Here is a 20294-nt window from a genome sequence, read left to right as displayed (position 1 = left end):
ACCGAACTACAAGCCCACAATCTAATGTCCCCACCAGTGTCATATAAATACATTTGAAAACACAAATGTCAGTTAGGTTTATGGATTGAGGAAATAAACTATCATAAAGAATCTCACACAAGCTCAGGACGAAAATTCATACACCTTGCAGACAGTGATCCTTAAGCCCCGTACACACGATAAAAACATTTGGAAGGGAAAATTCGTCCGACAACCGATCTGCCGATCTTCGGATTGTTAGTATGGTGCTTTTGACAGCCGACTCCGACTTTTCGGCTGACAAAATCCTGATGTGCAGGCATTACAATTTTTGTCCTCCGTCAACACACGTCCGATTTTCGTCTCATTAGTACAGATTTCGACGGGGAAAAATCTTATGAGCAAGACTAGGCATGCTCAGAGATGAAAGAACACATAGAAAGCAATCCAACACATGACATCACTTCTGAAGTAGAATTCTGTCATACGGGAAAATCCGTATGAAAATAACCTCTTCACTTTCCACATCAGACTATCATACCACAAAAAACGGATGACAGATCGTTCGATAATCTTATCGTGTGTACGAGGCTTTATGGGAATTGTATCCAGGAGTTCAAAGCTGCAAGACATGAGTGCTGACCTCCATGACAGACATAACTGCAGTCTAAACTGCATTAAAGCACAAATGATGTATAACATACTGTATATGTGCATTATTATTATTATACAGGATTTATATAGCACCAACAGTTTGCACAGCTCCTTACAATATAAAGGGGATGGTACACACTTACAATACAGTTCAATACAGAAGGAATGGGAGAGCCCTGCTCATGGAGCTTACAATGTAAAGGGAGAGAAAGATGGAAAAAAAGGTAATAGCTGTAGGGGATGATCTGGTGGAGGTGACTGAAGTATGGCCTTTTAGGTGGAGGTAAGGTAGGCTTCCCTGATTAAATGTGTTTTTAAGGATCGCCTAAAGGCTGACAGGGTCGGAGCTGACTGGGCATATTGTGTAGGGAGTTTCAGAGGATGGGAGAGGTTCTGGAAAAGTTTTGGAGGTGGGCGTTGGAGGAGGTAACTAGGGAGCTAGAGAGCAAGACTTCCATGGGAAGAGCGAAGAGGGCGATGTGGGCAATATCTGAAGATGAGGTTGGTAATAAAACATGGGGCGATCTTGTGGATGTTTTTTTACGGGGTGATTAGTATTTTAAATGTTATACTTTGGACTAGTGGACGCCAGTGAAGACATTGGCAGAGAGGGGCAGCTGTCATGGATTAGTTATTAAGGTGTATACACCTAGCAGCAGCATTCATAATAGACAGAAGGGGGGGGGGAAAGCCTTTGTAAAGGCAGGCCAGTGAGGAGGGAGTTGCAGTAGTCAAGGCAGGCGTTTTGTGGTGTCGTTAGTCAGAAAGGGGCAAATTCTGGAAATATTGTGGAGGTTAAGGCAGCAAGATATAGCCAGTGATTGGATGTGGGGGATGAAGGAGAGGTCAGAGTCTAGGATTGCAGCTAGCAACCTGGCATGTGCAGAGGGACCAATGGCTGTCCTGTTGATCTCAATGGTAAAGTCATAGGGAGGGGATCAGGGAGGAGAAAATATTACGAACTCAGTTTCAGAAAGATTGAGTTTGAGTAAGTGGTGTGACATCCATACTAATCTGTTGCCCAGTAAGCTTGTGCATTCTAACATGGCGCACATAATATGCCATAATTAGATTATCCCAGCAGTCACCTTGTCTTTAGCTAGCCTAAAACGGCTAGGTAGGAGCATACTTTAGAAGAAAAAGCAGTACATAGATCTATTAGAGATGTAAATTTTAGCATTTGTACAGATGTACTCATCTTTTACATGCATATTTATGGGGGGGGGGGGGGGTGACAACCTATTTTTACATAGTGGTAGCTTATATTTTACCTTTGCTTGTCTAATCATGTAAAGCCAGCCATAAGCTCAGTTTTGCAGGAGCATTTTATGGAGTTATTTGCAAAATGGTATATCAGTCGCTGATCATATTGCTATTTCTTTGCCTACAGACATCTTTCTGCCTGAAATGAAACATATAGGCATTCTTAGGTTTCTGTCTTCTGCCACGTGAATAATAAGGACAGGGACAGCTTTTTGGAGTTCATAGGGGCTTGTATTTTCTGATCCTGCTTTGTTGACTGGTGTATTAGTGACATCTAAACAATTCCACCCAGAAACAAACAGCATGGACATATTTATTGGAACCTGTACAGCCCTTCATTGTTACAATTAAATTGTGCAAAGTTCCGATGCTGATGGGAAATATGAAACATACAGTAGAATAAATGTTTTCTTTTTTACTCTTTCAATATGTCTATATCGTAACATAAAACTGACTAAAAATTTTAATATAGGAAAAAGAATAACTGATTTTAATTTCTGCAAAAAAATTATTTTATTTTATATTTGCCTTATGCTTGCTCAAACAGCTGAACATTTACCTAGGTTTATTTGTTGTGCTTTCTTCTGGTTTTCTTGTGACCACTGATGTTTTACAGCTCAATTTAAAGTGTTACTAAACCCAGGACCCTGCATTCACTATATCTGGTCTCCCACAGTACACAGAACATGCAGAAATGCAAATATTTTAGTAAATGTAAAATGCTACCTTTTCTCATCAGCAGTATATAGCCACCTTGTGACGTCTTATGACTTCTATCAGTTTCTGGTTAAACCTTTTAGGAGGAGTTTTCATTCTGCTCTGACTGTCCTATGTGGCTGCAGGACCCCTGAAGTTCTGTCTGAACAGAGCTGATTTGCCCTGTGCTGATCACATGCACCCTCCCAAAAAACAAAACCCCCAAAAATTCTCTAGCAATACACACCTAACTGAGCATGTGCAGAGTGCCCCCTAAGGCTCTATTCTATCAGCAGATGGATTGGGGACAGTGGAAGAAGGGGAGGATCAGAGAAGACAGGATCAAACAGCATTTTTACACAATGCAGAGGATTAACCCCTTAGGTTCCACAGTGAGTATACCAAGCATGCTTTACTGCATATACAGACTGATTTTACTGTTGTGGGTTTAGTAACATTTTAAGTCACATTTATATACAACGAATGGCAAAAAGCAATGTTAAAGAGGGATTCAAGGAAAATATAAAAAAACACACACTATTCCATTATACTTAGATTAAAAATGATTAGGAACCCTTTTACAGCTTTCAGGTATGTTAACCCGTGTTATATTCTGCTTATATTGTGTGTTGTGTTAAAGTAGAGTGTTAAAAATAATGGGCTTCTGTAGACCAAAACATCCCAAAAATTGGATATGTCACCAAAAATTTGTAGTGCAGCATACTCTATGGTGCATTGCCATTGGACATAGTAACACATGTAATGCGTGTTACCTCAATGCACAGGTGTAAATAGCCCCTGAATGTATTTGTGTATAATGTACAACCAGCATATGTACCCAAATCCCTTCACATATTAGCTTCCTGTAATGCCCTGCACAGTAGCTGAAGGAGGGGCAGCCAATCAGGACTATGTTGCCCAATGCTTGTTTTCCTAAATATGCGTAGGACATAGAGTACCAATACACTACTACTCCCTCATTGCCCAGCAAGAAGGCAAGGGGAGACAACATGATTAAAGAAGCAGAACGAAGTACCATTAATGTGATTTTGAGGTGTTGGGGGGGGGGGGCAGTAAGCTGTACACACTTAGGGTATATTGTAATCCCTCCATAAAAATAGGTTTTGATGGGCATTGATAGAGCTTAAATGGCATATGGAATAGCAAAAAAGCATATTTCGTGTACTAGTTTTAAACTGATCCAGACAGCTGTTACTTTCTATTTTTTATGTATTAATTTTTGCCCTTCTTAAGTGCTTCTGTTTTTAAAAACTTAGGGACTTACTCCAGATGAGATGCTCCTAATTTTGTATTACTGCATGTCTCAGTTTAAAGAATATGTTACCCCAGCATTTCATATTCCCAATATGTGTCTGTTGTACCATTGAACTTATGTTAAAAAGTATCCCGTTCTCTTTGTCTTGCTTCCTTTGTGTGAAATACCTGGTGATCCTGCTAATTCTTCTGCTTTCCTATTTCAAAATGACCATGTTAGGCATGAGAGCATCTCCATATCAGCATTTTGTCAGGTTTCTGGATGTGCTGGGAGCACAGTCTGCCTGTCCTCCAGCGGCCAATATTTGTGGGGACACGCCACTCCCCTGCTCATTTATTTACTGCGAAGATCAGTCTACTGTTTCTCCCCCCCCCCCCCCCCAGCCCCTTATATAGCTGAGAATAAAGATTATGGGATCCCTTAGTAAAAGAAGAGAAATAATGTTATTACATATTTTTTATATATATACACAAACATGTGGTCTTTCATTCTATTTTAAACTGAATGGGTTGTTTTACAAGGTAAGGGTTCTCATATACCTTAAGTAATCGTAGATAAGTTTTGGACCACTACAGAGGAGTCTGGGTGTGACAATGCAGCTTCACTATTCAAAAAAATGTATGTAAGGAAGATCTCTGCTTCTTATCCAAATGTTACAGACAATGTATAAGTGCTGGCTAGCTGTAAATTTTTGTCACTTAAATGCATACCATATAAAGTGGTTGTAAACCCCTGACATGAAATATGAACAAAGAATATCCCTCCATAATGTCTACTTGTCTCAATCCAGAGCAATACGTATCATTTCTCCCTGCTGCCTCTTTCCCCTACTTCTTACAAATTTTCCTAACACTAAGAGGTAAAAAGGTGACAGGGGACACAGCCTCCAGCACACAGCCTGTGATTGACAGCCTCAGCTTTGTTCCTGTGTTCTGTGTGCAGGGGGTGGGGCATTGCCCCTTCCCTCCAATCAGCTATTAGAGTTCCTCTCACTGAGCTTTGCAGAGTGTAACTTTAGCTCCCCATCCCCTGCTTTGTGAAAGCACAGACAAGCGGTCTAAATTCTGCACTTTGTACTGATGTAGAGAAGAGAGGGCTGCAGATATAACTTATGTAGGAGGATTTGTTCCACCTCTGTGTATCACCTGAGGCATGTCACTTCACTGGGTATATGTAAGGGTTTACAACCCCTTTAAAAGAGGTAATTGGACATCTAGATTTTAACTGAATCATGACTGTATCACTATTGCCCTTGTTATTGGGCTGTATGTCACAACACTGTTTGCCCGCTGTCAACAACAGTAGATAGCCGACTCTGTACTGTGCTTATGTCTACAATGAGGCTCCGTTCACATCTAGGCGTTTTGGGGCGTTTTTGGGGAGTTTTTCTGCTCTAGGATCAGCTCTTAAAACGCCCAACAAGACAAATCCTATTCATTTCAATGGACCCTGTTCACATCTGAGCGTTTTGACGCTGTAAGCAAAACGCCCAACGCTCAAAAAAGTACATGAGCTTCTTTTTGGGCAGATTACAGGCGTTTTCCATTTGTTTCTATTCAATCTAAAAACGCCTACACAAAAAACGCCTGTAAAAACGCCTGTAAATCGCGGTAAAAATCGCGGTAAAAATCGCGGTAAAATCGTGGTAAAAAACACGCGAAAACGCTACGCTCAGGTGTGAATGTAGCCTGAAGTAACCTTATGTATTGTATCGCCATAATGTCATACATTTAACTATATATTTAGTAATCATCTGCAAAGTAAATGAAACTAAGAACTGCAGATCATCCACCATTTCTGTACTAAAGATCCAGTTTATGTACTCATTAGGGATGCCAAAGACCAACTTCATTCAAAACCTGTTGTCTTGCATATATTGGGGAAGGACAAAAAATTCTACTAAGATTTAAATGCTGTCTGTGTATTTACTGGGGAAATTTCTCCTTACTTTCTGTTTGACACCTACTACCTAAGCAGAATAAAAGGGGTAATTTCCGGGATAGAGAAACAGGCAGCAGTAAATGCTGAGAGAGATTCTAGCCAATCTCCTAATTAAAAGAGAAGTATGGGTTTAAAAAAATATGTATATATTATACTTACCTAGGTGAATGCAGCATTGATCCGATACTGCACCTGTCCTCCACTGGCTCTAAGACTGAGAACTGGGTGATCAAACACCCCTGATCGCTCAGCTCTCAGTCTTCAGGCTGCAGGGAGCCAGTAACTGTCAGTCACTGACTCTCTGCTCTGCCCCTTCAGTGCTCACTGGAGCTCTAGACTGTGCAGGGGGCGAGAGATTAAGAGTTTGAGCCAGCAGCCAGTCCAGGCATCTGTGTGGATCTCGACCATATGGTCGGGATCCTTTCAGAGCCTGGACAGACTCTGTGACGTCGAACTGCACTTCTGTGATCATTAGAAGTATAGCCAAAAAAGCTTTGGCTATACATCTCCTTTAAGCAAAAATGGATGGAGTTGAGCTTTAATATTACCACATGCAGCACCGCTTGGCATTATGCAAACCTGACTTTTTGACAGTTCTCCTATTTCTCTGCAGTCCCCAGTATTTTTTTTTTTCTATTTCCTCTCTTATGTCCATAGAAATCCCATGCTGTAGTCCGAGTCATTTCTCTGGGTGCCCTGATCCTCAGCTTTTAGCAGTGCAGGAAAGAGGAGTGTGTAGGGCATTAAGGAGACTGATTAATTGTCTCGCTAGCTAGGGTGACCACTATTCTTAACAGGTAATGCTGCCTCTACCACACCTAACTATACACCTAAAATAAACCACTGGCTGCATGAATAAGAGCCCCAACAATAAAGAATGAAAACTTATAACAGCTTTAAAAAAAATAATAATAATTCGAAAATAATCAGACATTCACAGGACATTCACAAGAAAGTGCAGCATATACTACATGTTTTGCATTCCGCACAATGATTTCTAATAATGCTGTGATCAATTATTTTTTTTTCCTGCAAGATGAAAGGAAAGATCCTTAGATATAATCCATCATTTAGAGCTGCTGTTTGTGCTCATGCCTGGTTAGGCACATCATGAAACCCCAGTCGTCCACATATTTGTCTGCACTTCAAAAGCCAACCCTCTCTTTGCCAATGTTTTCACACAGTAGCCAAATCTAGTAAAACTCTTCAGGCCGCAATCCAAGAAAGATGAACTCCACCCCCACCAAGGAGACAGATTCCCAGGAACTTGAATCCAATGAATGGAACGGTCAGGTTGCCAGACAGGAGAAGCTGGCCAGGAATCAGAGTTCTCTTGAGAAGGACACTTGTGTCTTCCATCCAATTTACATTTGGCTCTGTCCACTTGCAAATAGTCTAAATTCCAATGGGTTGGTTCGGTCACAGAAAGACAGATAGAGCTGTGTGCTAATTGGTTGAATAACTATAGTGCTGCAATGATAAAAAGACTATATTAACAGCAAGAATAATGTTTTTGTAACAGCTATTCTCTTAGAAGATCACATTTTTAGTAAATCACATGTTACTATTTTGTCTCCATTTGATTTAGTTTGTACCAGGGTAAACCTTTATTAATTGTGTATAATAATAATAACAACAAGAACAATTAGAAATTTAACAGCAATAGGATTTTTATAGTCATGACCCACATTTACCCCTAAACCTTGTTCTGGCATTTTTTACCCTGTTCCTGTAGCAAAAACCTTTGTGTGATATCATCAGCAGTGTGTACTAAGTAATTTCCTGATGAACTTCGGAGCTTCATTTCCCGGGAGCCCTCTCCCTACACAGGGGCAGGGTCTTGGAAGTCAAGGCAGCAGAGAAAGAAATTAGTGTATGCATGTGGAGTAGACAGAGAGGGTTGGGATAGGCAGAGATCTGTAGTCCAGCAAGCAGGGGTGACAGTGGATTTTAGTTCAGTAGAAGCTGCATTGTCACCCAACAGCATAAAGTTAGTTTGGATTTCTGGTAGAATCACCAGGTATTTTTCTATACCTGAAACATTAATTGCAGGTATTTTCAAGATGTACTGCTGATTGCTGTCTTTATTTTGCATAGGCATACACTTTAAGGGATAGGAATCATGATCAAAAGTAATTTTGGTTGCAAAAAAAAAAAAATCTGTCAAAAGGGGTTTTTTACATTAATGGAGATGTAAACCAATCCTTCAGATTTCTCTGTAAATTGGTTGGCAAAGTGGACCATCATTTGGCTTCACCAAACAAGCTTAGAGATTTTTCAGTGGACGAGAAAGATAACATTTGTAATACTTCTGTGCAGATAAAACAAGAAACATATTTTTTTAGCAGAACATTAAAAGTTAGAATTTCTGAAATGTTTTTGCTGACTTCTGTAATTTTATTTATTTATTTTTTTTTATTTTCTGGATGAGAACTCCACCTCCATTTCTTGTGTGGGGCAGACAGAAATTGTTCACAGTTCCATCCAAAACAAAAAAATAATCTTGATTGGGGTCTTCTTTAATTGTAATCTTTACTTATACCTAGATCATTCTCCATATCAAGTTTACTGTCCTCAATGCTATACTTGGAAAGACTGTTTAAAGTACCAGAAGATTTAATGTGTAATAGCTAGCTTAAATGGACCCACACCAACATTTGCTGTAAATAAATCATGAGAGAGGGGCTATTTTTCAGTTTGCCCCTCTAATAAACCACTAGTCCGACCTCCCTGTGAAAACCAACAATAGCCTAGAGCAGTGGTGGTCAACTCAGTAAATAGAGGGCCTCAAATACAGCACCCGAAATGTCCAGAGTGTTACACAATAGAATCTCTTACTTAAAGTGATTCTAAAGGCACAGTTTTTAATTTTTTTTTTTTTTAAATAACAAACATCTTATACTAACCTGTTTAGTCCAGTGGTTTTGGACAACTTTTCAGCCCCCCCCCTTGCAGAGTGCCCCCCCATAGCAAGCTATGGTGGCACTCATGCATGCTCGCTTGCAAGCCAGCTCCGTGTGTTCATATGGCATGCAGAATAGGGCTCGGCCCTACTCTCTACTCACTGGTTGTGATGGACAGCAACAGGAGCCAGAGAGGAGAGAGCCAAGAGAGCTTCTGCTCTTGTGCACATCGCTGGATCGAGATTGGGTTCAGGAAAGTATTTAGTAGTAATTGCTTTCAGAAGGTTTTTTTACCCTGATGCATAGAATGCATTGATGCATAATGCATAGAGAAAAAAAAAATAAATAAAAGAAAGCAAACCAACACACTAAAATAGAAAAACGCTATCCTATACCCACAGTTGATCCAGAGGAAGGCAAAAAAACAAAAACAAACAAAGCATAAAACCAATTTGCTGCAACTGAAGAAGAAAAATTCCTTCCTGATACCCCAAAAGGCAATCTGATATTCTATATAAATATTAGTATCCAGTTAATTTTTGTGCATTTAGGAAAGAATCCAGGCATTAAAACAATCTACTGAGCTGGCAAGAACCAGCTCTTGAGGGAATGTACTTTCACAGCTTTTACTGTGAAGAAGTCTTTCCATATTTGGAGATTAAATCTCCTTTCCTCCAAACATAAAGAGTGCCCCCTTGTCCTCTGTGATGACCTTAAGAGCCCATTCACACTGCAGCGGCACGACTCTGTACTACTTCGGGGGGCGACTTGTGAAGTCCCGTGCACCACGACTTCGGCGCAACTTGCACGGACTTCATATAATGAATGTCTATGCAAGTCGCCCCGAGGTCGCCCCGAAGTAGTACAGGACCCTTTTTCTAAGTCGGAGCAACTTGTGTCGCTCCTATTAGAACAGGGCCTGTAGCAGTCGCTGGACCGCGAGGGATCGCGACTTGTCAGGCTGACAAGTCGTCTGACAAGTCGCTCTAGTGTGAATGGAGCCTAAAGTGAATTATGTGCTTGACACTCACACAGTAACTGCACATGCCATCCACAGCACCCAAAATAATTGCTGGGACATAGACATTAATATGGAGAGATTTTTTTAAGGGATCTTTCTTAATGGGAAGATCTGGATCTGGTTAGTGGGGACCTGATCTAGCCCCTCATTCAGATCTGCAGCAGCAGACCACTTCTAATACTGCTCTATTGCTGACTTGTGCAGCTCTGTGTTCACTACCATAATGACAGGAAGTGCAATAATGCCACAGGATTGGACTCACACACTGGCAGCCTTACCTACAATGGTACTTGGATGTAGCAGTCACATTGTAATCTGCACTTGTGTGTGATTTTTTCCCTGGTGCTGAACACCCAGCAAGCCACACAATGGCAGACCACATGCAGCCTGTGGTCCATGCATTGGTCACCAGGGCCTAGTGGAATGAAAAGAATAACTTAAAGTGATTTTGCCTACATTTTCAAAACATGTATATACTTGAACAATAAACAGTTAATTTCCATCTCTGTAGCTGTGATTCCTATCAAAAGGATCTACTGTCTTAATTTGAAACATTGATCATTTACAGCTTTTCAAGAGTACTGATACTAATTAGAGTACAACTCACAAGACAGTTGACTGTGAGATTGACATGTGAATGAGTTTTACTTTCCAATACTCTCTCCATTTCAGTATAGAATATTTGATAGCTTACATAGCCCATACGTCATAATTAAAGCTCATGTCAAACTTTGCTAATTGAACTAAACAGCACAGAGAAGTCTTTCCGGGACAATGCTTTGTTTATAGCTACCTTGTCATAATTACAGGGCTTCGTGTGGGTTCCATGTTTGGTTATCATTATCGCGGGAGTTTAGACAATATCATGAAAGCAAATTAGCCTTTGTAGAATAGTTGAAGTCTTCAATCTTGACAGATGTGATTTATGGTCAGATTACTCATTGGGGTGGGGAGCAGTGTTAATTCTTCCCCATCGTGATTTCCAGCTGCTCTATCTAATGGTAGAGGTGCCAGCCTAGTAGCTGTGTACAGCTCAACACTTTGTGGCTTCACATATATTTTATTAGATCAACATGTTTCTAAAACCATATGAATTCACAAGCATCCTATTGTGTGCAAACGTTTGAAAGTGCAAACCAGGGTAGATCAATTAGTATTTACATTGGGGTAATAAATACTAGAAAATGATAGCTGTATTTAATTGATAATATGTATCTGAAGGAATATTTTTATGCCCTACATTTAAAGCTTGTATGACTTATGTGTGACTTTTGGCTGCTAAATAGAAAAATCCCACAGTCTGATTTCTGGTATTTTTTATTGCAGACTTATAGTCTCATTCTATAAAGAGTTCCTGCCTTTGTATTTTTCATTTTACCTGCAGTCTTTATTGCTTCTTTTTGCTGTCTCACCTCTGTTTGGACATATTATAGCTATTAGTTTTCACTGTGATAGCAAAAAACACCAACCTTAAAGTGATACTAGAAACACATGTTTAATTTACATTGGCTCTTCTATTTCTGTATGTGGATGATAGCACTGTAAGCCTCGGCTCACACTTGATGCGATGCGAAATCACAGCAAATTTGCAGCGGATTTTGCACTGCATCAAAATCGCAACCCGTTCATGCGAACCCATTGCGGAGTGTATGTAAAGTTAACAACACCCCAAAATCATTTTTCAAAACGTAGTGCGATTTGCAGAATCAGAACACCCATGTGATCCAATTCTGGTGCAGACAAAAATAACGTTTCCTGCACGAATTTGGTGCGAATGTGGTGCGACTTGAGCCATACAGATCCATGTCTCAAATCGCACCCCAGAGACACCACTAGGGGAATGGCTCATTCATATGGACTAGAGAACAAGTTAAAGGTACCACATCCCAATAGTAGCAAAAAATGGAGAAGAATGTGGGGCAAAAGTCGGGACTTTATAGGTACCCTCTGAGACCAATAAATACAAAAAATTGTATAAAATCATTTAGTTTATTATGTGTTTCTCAAAAAAAAGAGGGGGGAAGAAGCAAAGATTACAAAAGGAAAAGGGAACAATTGATATATAATGGCAATGGGAATGGGAAGTAACGCTGGGCCAGATGAAGTTCCGGTGCCAGTCAGAAGTTCCCTAGGTATACCATAACCCACCACCCTACATGTTTCGCAGTGTGAAATCTTTATTATTGTTTGGCAATGTGTGTGGATTTCTGCCAGTCGCAGGCTATGTCACGCCCCTCCAACCTGTGTCTTATAATAAGAGGGAAGCTGGTTAGTGGGCACGGAGGAGGAGGAGGTAGGGAGTTGGCTGTCATTTAACACTGTGCACACATGTGTGATGCTATAGTCACATGGGCTGCTCAGATGTGATAGGAAGGAAATGCTCAGTATAGAAACGCACTGAAAACTGAGCATGTGCAGAACTGACAACACTGCTCTGCAAAATATCTGCATTGGGGACATGAACAGAAGGGGGAGATAAAGAGCAGCAGGATCAACCAGGTTTTTTTTTCATAATACAGAAAATGAATCTCATAGTGACTGAGGGAGTGTGAACAGCATGTATTATACCATTTATTGATAGTTTTTTATGGTGTAGGTTTAGTGACACTTCAATGCCATGGTTACTGATAGACTATCTATCAGTTAGCTGTATGTGTCCTTGCTGTGTAGATTAAGCCTGTTTATTTATCCTGGTGACCAGTGTCACAGAGACAGAAAGTGACGAGAAATCCAACATGTTAGAGTTGTCATCGGAACAAGAAGCGTGGATACATTTTCCAGTGGGAACACCTCTTTCAGTGACAACTGTATAAGTTCCATTCACTTTGTAGAAATTTCTTCTTACTTTCTGCTGTATCTCTAGGACAGGAATTGGAGGGAAATTTCCACAACAGGATACATAAAGGAAATAATAAACTGACAGGGCTTACATCCTTCTCTACTTATTCCAAAGCTAGAAATAGTTTTGACTATGCATACATAAAAAAATGCATATAAATAAAGCATTTGAATATCGCAATTATCACCCTATTAATTACGAATACCCTAATACCATTTGAACTACAACATCAATTTACAATATGTAAATTTATGTCATCCACAATGTCCTATACATTTAAAATTATGCTTATACAAGGGTTCTCAAAAACAGGATTGAGCAGTAACAAGTTCCTTGGATCAGTGTGATTTTAAAACATACTCTGCGTTATAATTTATAACATCACAGACATATGTTATAAAAGCAATTACTTTTATTTTACAATTTCTCATATTTGGATGATTTGTCCTTTAGTTTCTCAGTTACACAAGTTCACAATATTCTGAGCCCCTTAGTAGAGACAAGATGAAAGGACCTCGCCTGCCCCCCCCCCCCCCAAACTGAATAATGTCAAATGTACACTTTTAATTAGGTACTGGTAGTATAAAAATCCAGACAAGAGTAAACAAAGACTGCCCAGGCCAGAAGTACTCAAGGCAAGTAGATGGAAAAGGTCCAGTGAAAGAGGAACTTCCAGTTCCTGTATTGAAGCAGCATGACCAGATTTAATTGAGGCCTCCAACAATAAAAACAGGTCTATGGCGTTATTCAGGAGAGGGAATAGGAGAAGCAAGCCTTCCTCTCTCCTACTCCCCTTTTCCAGTTCTTGTGTCCCCATTGCCGAAATATTCCATAATTTTCTGTCCTGCTAGTAAGACAGGTGGAAACTCCTCAACAAGGACAAAGACAGTAATAAAAAAAAGCTCATAGTAGCTTTAAACCATCACTTTACTATTTGGGCATTACCATTTTTTACCATAGTAAAAAATAGAGCGCGCTGTGTAAAATACCGTAATTAAACATACAGTATTTATAATACTAGAAATACCAGCATAATCAAGAACATGCTACTGCCCAGCACCCAATAGTCATATTATAGAAAGTTACTGTGTGTTAAAAGTTCTGAACTGGACATGTATACTGATAAGAAGTTGACTGTGCTTCAGGGCCTGTTCACACTCATTGGATCTAGCCTGGACAGCCATGCCCAGCACAGTCCTAATGTGAGCCTTGCTCTCTATCATGTCAGTTCACACCACAAGATTGCAGTGTTGTGTATGGCCCACATTACTCTTTTCAGCCCAGCAGGATGTGAAGCAATTCACCGAATTGAATCACGTTACTCCCAGTAGCACCTAATAAAATGTCACTTTGTGACATTTTAATAAAGTCTGCACAAAGAAAGTAAACAGTGTAATGTCCTACAGCGCATTAACACTATTGTCCTCACACCACACACCAGCAGTTGCTTTCAAACTCATCTACTGGAGTGATCAGGTCCTAATCTTTTATGTCTCAGATGAAAAGTGTGGATAATATTGACATATAGGACTTAACATGACAAATAGTCATTTCGCATTTTTAAGAGGTGGATCTTTGTTTAGTTTTAATGGGTTAATAAAGCATAATCAAGTCTTCCGTATTTATTGTAAGCTGCCCTACATTGTTAGATTCACAAGGAGTGTATGTTTTTGCTATTTAAAGCAGGGGTTTTTGCAGAATCGCATGTTTGTGCAATGACTGGGATCCTTCACATCACAGCCCCCCCTCCTCTTACATCTCAATCCCATTCATACATCAGTGTCCTCAGTCCCCCCTGCATATCACAACCCCCCCCTCCTTTACATCACAGCCCCACACTTCACATCACAGTACCCCCTTCCCCTTCTCAGTATTCTTATAAAACCTCCATCACATCAACACTACCCCCAACAGTCCTCTGCCCCTGTTTACATTACTCCCCAACAGTAATGTCCTCCTCTGCCCCCCCCTTTACCCCCTACATTAGTGTTCTCCTCTGCCTCCCTCACCCCCCCCTCCCAGATTAGTGTCCTCCTCTGCCCCCTTCTCATCCCCCACACAGTAATGTCCTCCTCTGTCCCCCTTTACCCCCTCCCACAGTAATTTTTTCCTTTGCTCCCCTTCACCACCCCCCCCACAGTAATGTTGTCTTCTGTCCCTCATCACCCCCCCACATAAGTGTCCTTCTCTGCCCCCCTTCACATCAACCTCTGTCCCCCATCCTTTACAGCCATGCCCTAGCCCCTTAACTCTCCTAACTCACAAGGGCACAGATCAGAGTGGCAGCGGTAGGAAATCCAGTAGATGCAGTAAAGATCTGCTCTACTGGATTCCCTACTAAAAAGTTTCTAAAAATGATGCATGAACCTGACTAGTTGATTTAAATATAGATCTAAGTAAAATGTTTTTGCACAGTGTAGAAGCTTAAGAACCCCTGTCAAATTGTTTTGGTGTCTGAGTTTTTGTTAAGAAGATTTTCCTTAAAATAAACAGCACAGCTGAAACCGCTGCAGGCGGATCCACGCTTGCCTGCGCTGACAGCCAAGTACTTGTCCTGCTCATTGATGTTGCAAATAATTCAAAGACAGATGGGTGACGGCACAACCAGTATGCATTGCATAAATCCTTTATGCATTAAAAAATAGTACACAAAGAACGCAGCAAGCCTCAGCAGAAAAGTAACAATTATGTGACCAGGGCTGAAAGTGTAGAAAAATCTCAGTTGGGGACAAAGCAGATAAAATCTCATGGGAGTTCTAGCTTTCCGCAACTAAAATAGTTGTTTGTATTTTTGGTGGTGTCCATGTTGGACATTTCCTTGCACATCCTGGCCTGATGAAATTATTTAATAGGCCACAGAGAGCAGTTAAAAATTGTTGAGATTCTAACCCTTCCACAACCTTCTCAAAACTAAAAAGAAAATGTTTTGGCTGGAGATACCTTTCGATCATTCATTACATATTAACTTTTAGGTTGCAACATCATATATGAAACCTGCTTCCAGCTATTGTTTCTTTTAATGGAAACCTGAGCAGAAAAATAGATGGAGGCCATCACTGCTGACTTTCTGAAAATGTTAGTGTGGTAATAATCATTAGTAGCCCAAAGACCAGGCAGGAAATGTGTTAGAGTCATTTCCTAATGCAGAGGGCGTTAACTTCTTTACTAAAACCTTGGCATCTAACATTGTTCTTCCACGTGTTTTGTAATTGGGTATTTCTAAAAGGGTCTATTTATCAATATTTTCACCTGATTCACACAACTTTCACTCAAGCTTCACAAACTTTCAAGTGGCAAAATGGATGAAAAATGTGTAAATATGGGTGAAAACATAAATAGATAGACTCCCTAGATTTCCCATTTAAAAAGCATAGATAAGGGCTGACTGAAAAATGTTAAAACAGAGAACACCACTTTTAAATGGCACCCTAGTGCACTTCTAAAGCAGCGCAGCATACCACAATGTACATGTGTTGTGGCCCACTGCTTTAAAAAAGGGCCATGACCATATTTTGGTGTGTTTAGATGCACTTGAACCCATTTAAAATAAATGGACTGCCTTGATGCAGTACGTTATTAAAAAAAAACAAAGTATTGCGGTAGTGCATCATGTGATTGGGCCCTAATGCTAGAGCAAGCCAGGCAATGCTTAGTACCTCAATACCAAATTACTTTGTGATTAATTGCTTAGAGTAGCAGTCAGTAGCTAAGCAAATGGAACAAAGGCCTCCCTATAGTGTAAGCTGCACACATAGCCTGTAGTAATGACTATTTATACTATTATTCATAACCATGAATATTTGTTCACACAATGCTTTAATTGTGTTCAAGTGGTTGCTACGGTGTTTTTAGCAGCATGATTTAGGTTCCAGCCTAAAATTTCCAGGTATACCAAAATCCCTGGCAAATATCCGAAGCGTCAAATTGCCAGGCTAAACTGGTACATAGGACTTGATTTACTAGATGCAAATACACTGTGCACTTTGCAAAGTGCAGTTGCACTCTGCAAGCCATTGCTCCAGAGCTTAGTAAGGGCCCTTTCACATGGGCTTTTCGATCCAATCCGCCTGTCAGTTTTTTAGGCGGACCAGATCGGATGCTCCATGCAGCCCAATGGACATCTCCGCTGACACCCGCTGCTATCCAATCCGATCCTGTCTGTGAAATCTGGACGGATGGAAACCCTATTTTCCATCCATCTGGAGAATCGGATCGGATGAGAACGGACAGGCGGTTTGTTCTCATCCGATCTCCCCATAAAGGAGAGCGGGATCTGACAGCTCCATCTCCGCACACAGAGCAGAGACGGAGCTGTCATCCGCATGCTCAGCGGAGATCGGCAGATCGATCCCCCCACTGAGCAGAACAGACTCCGTCAGGCGCACCGCCCGTGTGAAAGGAGCCTACATGAGGAAAAGCTCTGCTGACTTCTATCATTCAATTATGTGCAAGCAAAAATGCATTTTGTTTTTTTATTTTCCATACACATGATTGTGTACTTTTTGCAAAGTGAAGCTTTACCTCATTTATTAAGCTCTGGAGCAACTGCACTTATAGAGTGCAACTGCCCTTTTTGCAAAGTGCACAGTCTTTTTGCCTTTGGTAAATGAGCCCCTAAGAGTTCAACTAGTCATATTTGCATGAACAATAAGCCAATGTCCTCAAAAATATTTAATAATCCTAGATCGATCTAGATTTCTAGTCACTCATATTAAAACATAGTTGACAACTACAAACTCTTAAGATTTAAAATGCATATGCTATACTGAAACACAACATTGAGTAACACACACCTGGTGTCTATCACTTTAAAAATAAATTCTGCCTCATTTAGGTACAATTAAACAGAATTATGACCATTTGTTTTTCTTCAAGGAGGTTGCTTTGCATATTGAGTGTCTAATTATTTGCAGGTGACAAAAAAGCAGGTTAGATCATTTGGTGTGTAATGGAAAACTGACATATTTACAAGAGGGGCTGCGTGGAAAATGGCTATTAATAAAAGCAAATGTTTTTGTGAAATATTTCGATAATGACACAAGTGTGGGAAATTATTTTTACATAAAATGTTGGCTTTCCTTTTTAGGTAATTATGCCTGTGCTGGTGTTTCTTTGATGTGTGGGATTCTACATTATAGCCATGCAAGGCATGGAAACAAATAATAAATGATCTGTTACCTCGCTTAATTGTGTCATGTGAGAAAATAATCTCTGTCAAAATGTAAAAGCAAATGTGTATTGGGTACAGCTGATGTCAGATGAGCTTTTTCAGCCCAAGTCATGTGACAATTTTTTTTCATAATTTTGATGATGTTTAACTCGTTTTTTCCCTGATGGAAGAAATGCGACTTCTAAAAAATGAAATATCCATCAACACACTTATGTGACAGGTTGTTGGCAAAACCAAAATGTTTACAAAGTAACAATGGCCTCAAAGTGCTTAGGTTTTCACTAAATTTGCTAAAAGCTCCCATATGACCTCTGGCATACTAGCCATTAGCAAATTTACAGTAGGGAAGGAAACCAGCCATGAGAAGAATTCCAAGTTACCATTGCTGTCCTCCTGTAAAAATTCATATTTTCTGATTGTCTTCTGGGTTATTGAGACCCATTGAGGGCAAACTGACTCCTGATAGCCCACCCCTCACAGTGCCTCCTGATAGCCCTCCCCTCACAGCGCCTCCTGATAGCCCACCCATCACAGTGCCTCCTGATAGCCCACCCCTCACAGTGTCTCCTGATAGCCCACCCTCACAGTGCCTCCTGATAGCCCACCCCTCACAGTGTCTCCTGATAGCCCACCCTCACAGTGCCTCCTGATAGCCCACCCCTCACAGTGCCTCCTGATAGCCCACCCCTCACAGTGCCTCCTGATAGCCAACCCCTCACAGTGCCTCCTGATAGCCCACCCCTCACAGTGCCTCCTGATAGCCTACCCCTCACAGTGCCTCCTTATAGTCCACCCCTCACAGTGCCTCCTGATAGCCTACCCCTCACAGTGCCTCCTTATAGTCCACCCCTCACATTGCCTCCTGATAGCCTACCCCTCACAGTGCCTCCTGATAGCCCACCCCTCACAGTGCCTCCTGATAGCCCACTCCTCACAGTGCCTCCTGATAGCCCACTCCTCACAGTGCCTCCTGATAGTCCACCCCTCACAGTGCCTCCCGATAGCCCACCCCTCACAGTGCCTCCTGATAGCCCATCCCTCACAGTGCCTCCCGATATCCCACCCCTCACAGTGCCTCCTGATAGACTCCACTGTATTGTTGCATAGTTGTAGAACATCATGCAACAGCCGGCCTTTGAGATTCCATATGCTGGTGCTTAGAATGGAGATTCCAATAATAAATTTGAAATTAGCTTTTTGCCATGACAGCATAGCTTACATGCTTTTCGTTTGCTTGGCACATGTACATTTCATTGTTTAACAAACTTATCATCTTATTTTCATTCTTTTACATTTTCACTTAAAATGTTGACACAAGCATACCTTAGTGAACTTCATTAGAGCATAAATCAAAAAAGATGGGGCTGTGTTTCAGTGACATTGAAACATTTAATCAACAAGAAATAGGAATGAGCAGCACAAACAAGCAACCTTCCAATTGAAGCCACACCCTAATGTATTTCACAGAGGAGTCCTTATGGTTTAGCCTTCTAGGGGTGAAACACATTAGGGCATGGGTGCCCAACCTGTGGCCCTCCAGCTGTTGTGGAACTACAAGTCTGATGAGGCATTGCAAGGCTGACAGTTACAAACTTGACTCCCAAAGGCAGATGCATGATGGGACTTGTAGTTTTGCAACAGCTTGAGGGCAACAGGTTGAGCACCCATACTGTAGGGCCAGGTTTCAAGTGGGAGATGGCCTGTGTGCACTGTTGGCTCCTATTGCTTGCCCATTAAATTTATTGGATGTATCATCACTACCTTTTTGACTTGTGTGCCGTATTGGAGCAGAGGCGGGCTTCTGGGTGTTGGCACCCAGCTGTACTGTAGGACGGAGTAGTGCTAGATGATGTTTTGGAGCGGTAGTGTTAATTAGTTTGATTATCGGAACATAGGACACAGGAGGAGCATTGAGTGTTGGACTCCAAACACACATACACACATCAGCGTATGAAGAGCTGTGCGCTTGTTCATGGGGCCCTGCAATGCAAGAAAACTGTAGTGCTTAATCCCTACCCTGGTACATTTGCTTTAGTAAATTAGGCCCTTTATCCTCCAATATGCTGCTAGACTAGAGTTGGCAAATACGTTTTCTTCTAAATATGCTGTAAGCTGCTCACTAGTACAATGTCTACTGCTAATAAGAGACTCTACATTTGACTGTATTGTTACTGCTGTTAACCAATTTAGAACCACCCCATGTACATTTACTGTGGCAGGGCGGCCATTAAATTCAAAATCAGGTACCTGTACGTACATTTTGTTGAAGGGCTCTAGGGGGGCGCATGCGCGCTTCCGGAGCCTCGCTCCTGTTGTCATTTGACACAGCGGGAGCCAATCAGCGGGTCCGGGGGCTGTGATGGCTTCTGGTTATCTGTAAACATTCAGGAGAATGACAGAACGGCGATCTGCCTATGTAAACAAGGCAGACCGCTGTTCTGTCAGACAGGAAGAGAGAGATTGTGTCCCTGCTAATCAGGAACTCAGATCTCCCTCTTTTTTTTTTTTTTTTATTGGATGTGTTTTATAACAGAAAGTCAAAAACATTGTTT

General features: G+C 41.1%; 1 protein-coding gene across 4 annotated transcripts in view; it reads left to right on the top strand.

Annotated features, from left to right (window-relative positions):
• Positions 1 to 20294, top strand: part of SATB2 (SATB homeobox 2) — a 289250-nt gene that overhangs the window by 176439 nt on the left and 92517 nt on the right. For 2 of the 4 annotated variants that reach the window (XM_082261096.1, XM_082261095.1), the window contains one exon: positions 2889 to 2984. The exons of the other annotated variants lie outside the window; for them this stretch is intronic. In XM_082261096.1, coding sequence (XP_082117222.1) covers positions 2889 to 2984 — 96 coding nt within the window. The remainder of the gene's footprint in view (positions 1 to 2888; positions 2985 to 20294) is intronic. 4 annotated transcript variants of the gene reach the window in all.

Source organism: Pelophylax lessonae (genome assembly GCF_965119305.1).
Source record: "Pelophylax lessonae genome assembly, chromosome: 6".
Lineage (NCBI taxonomy): Eukaryota > Metazoa > Chordata > Amphibia > Anura > Ranidae > Pelophylax > Pelophylax lessonae.
Note: the sequence above shows the minus strand (reverse complement) of the source record. Positions and strands in the feature narration are given on the sequence as shown.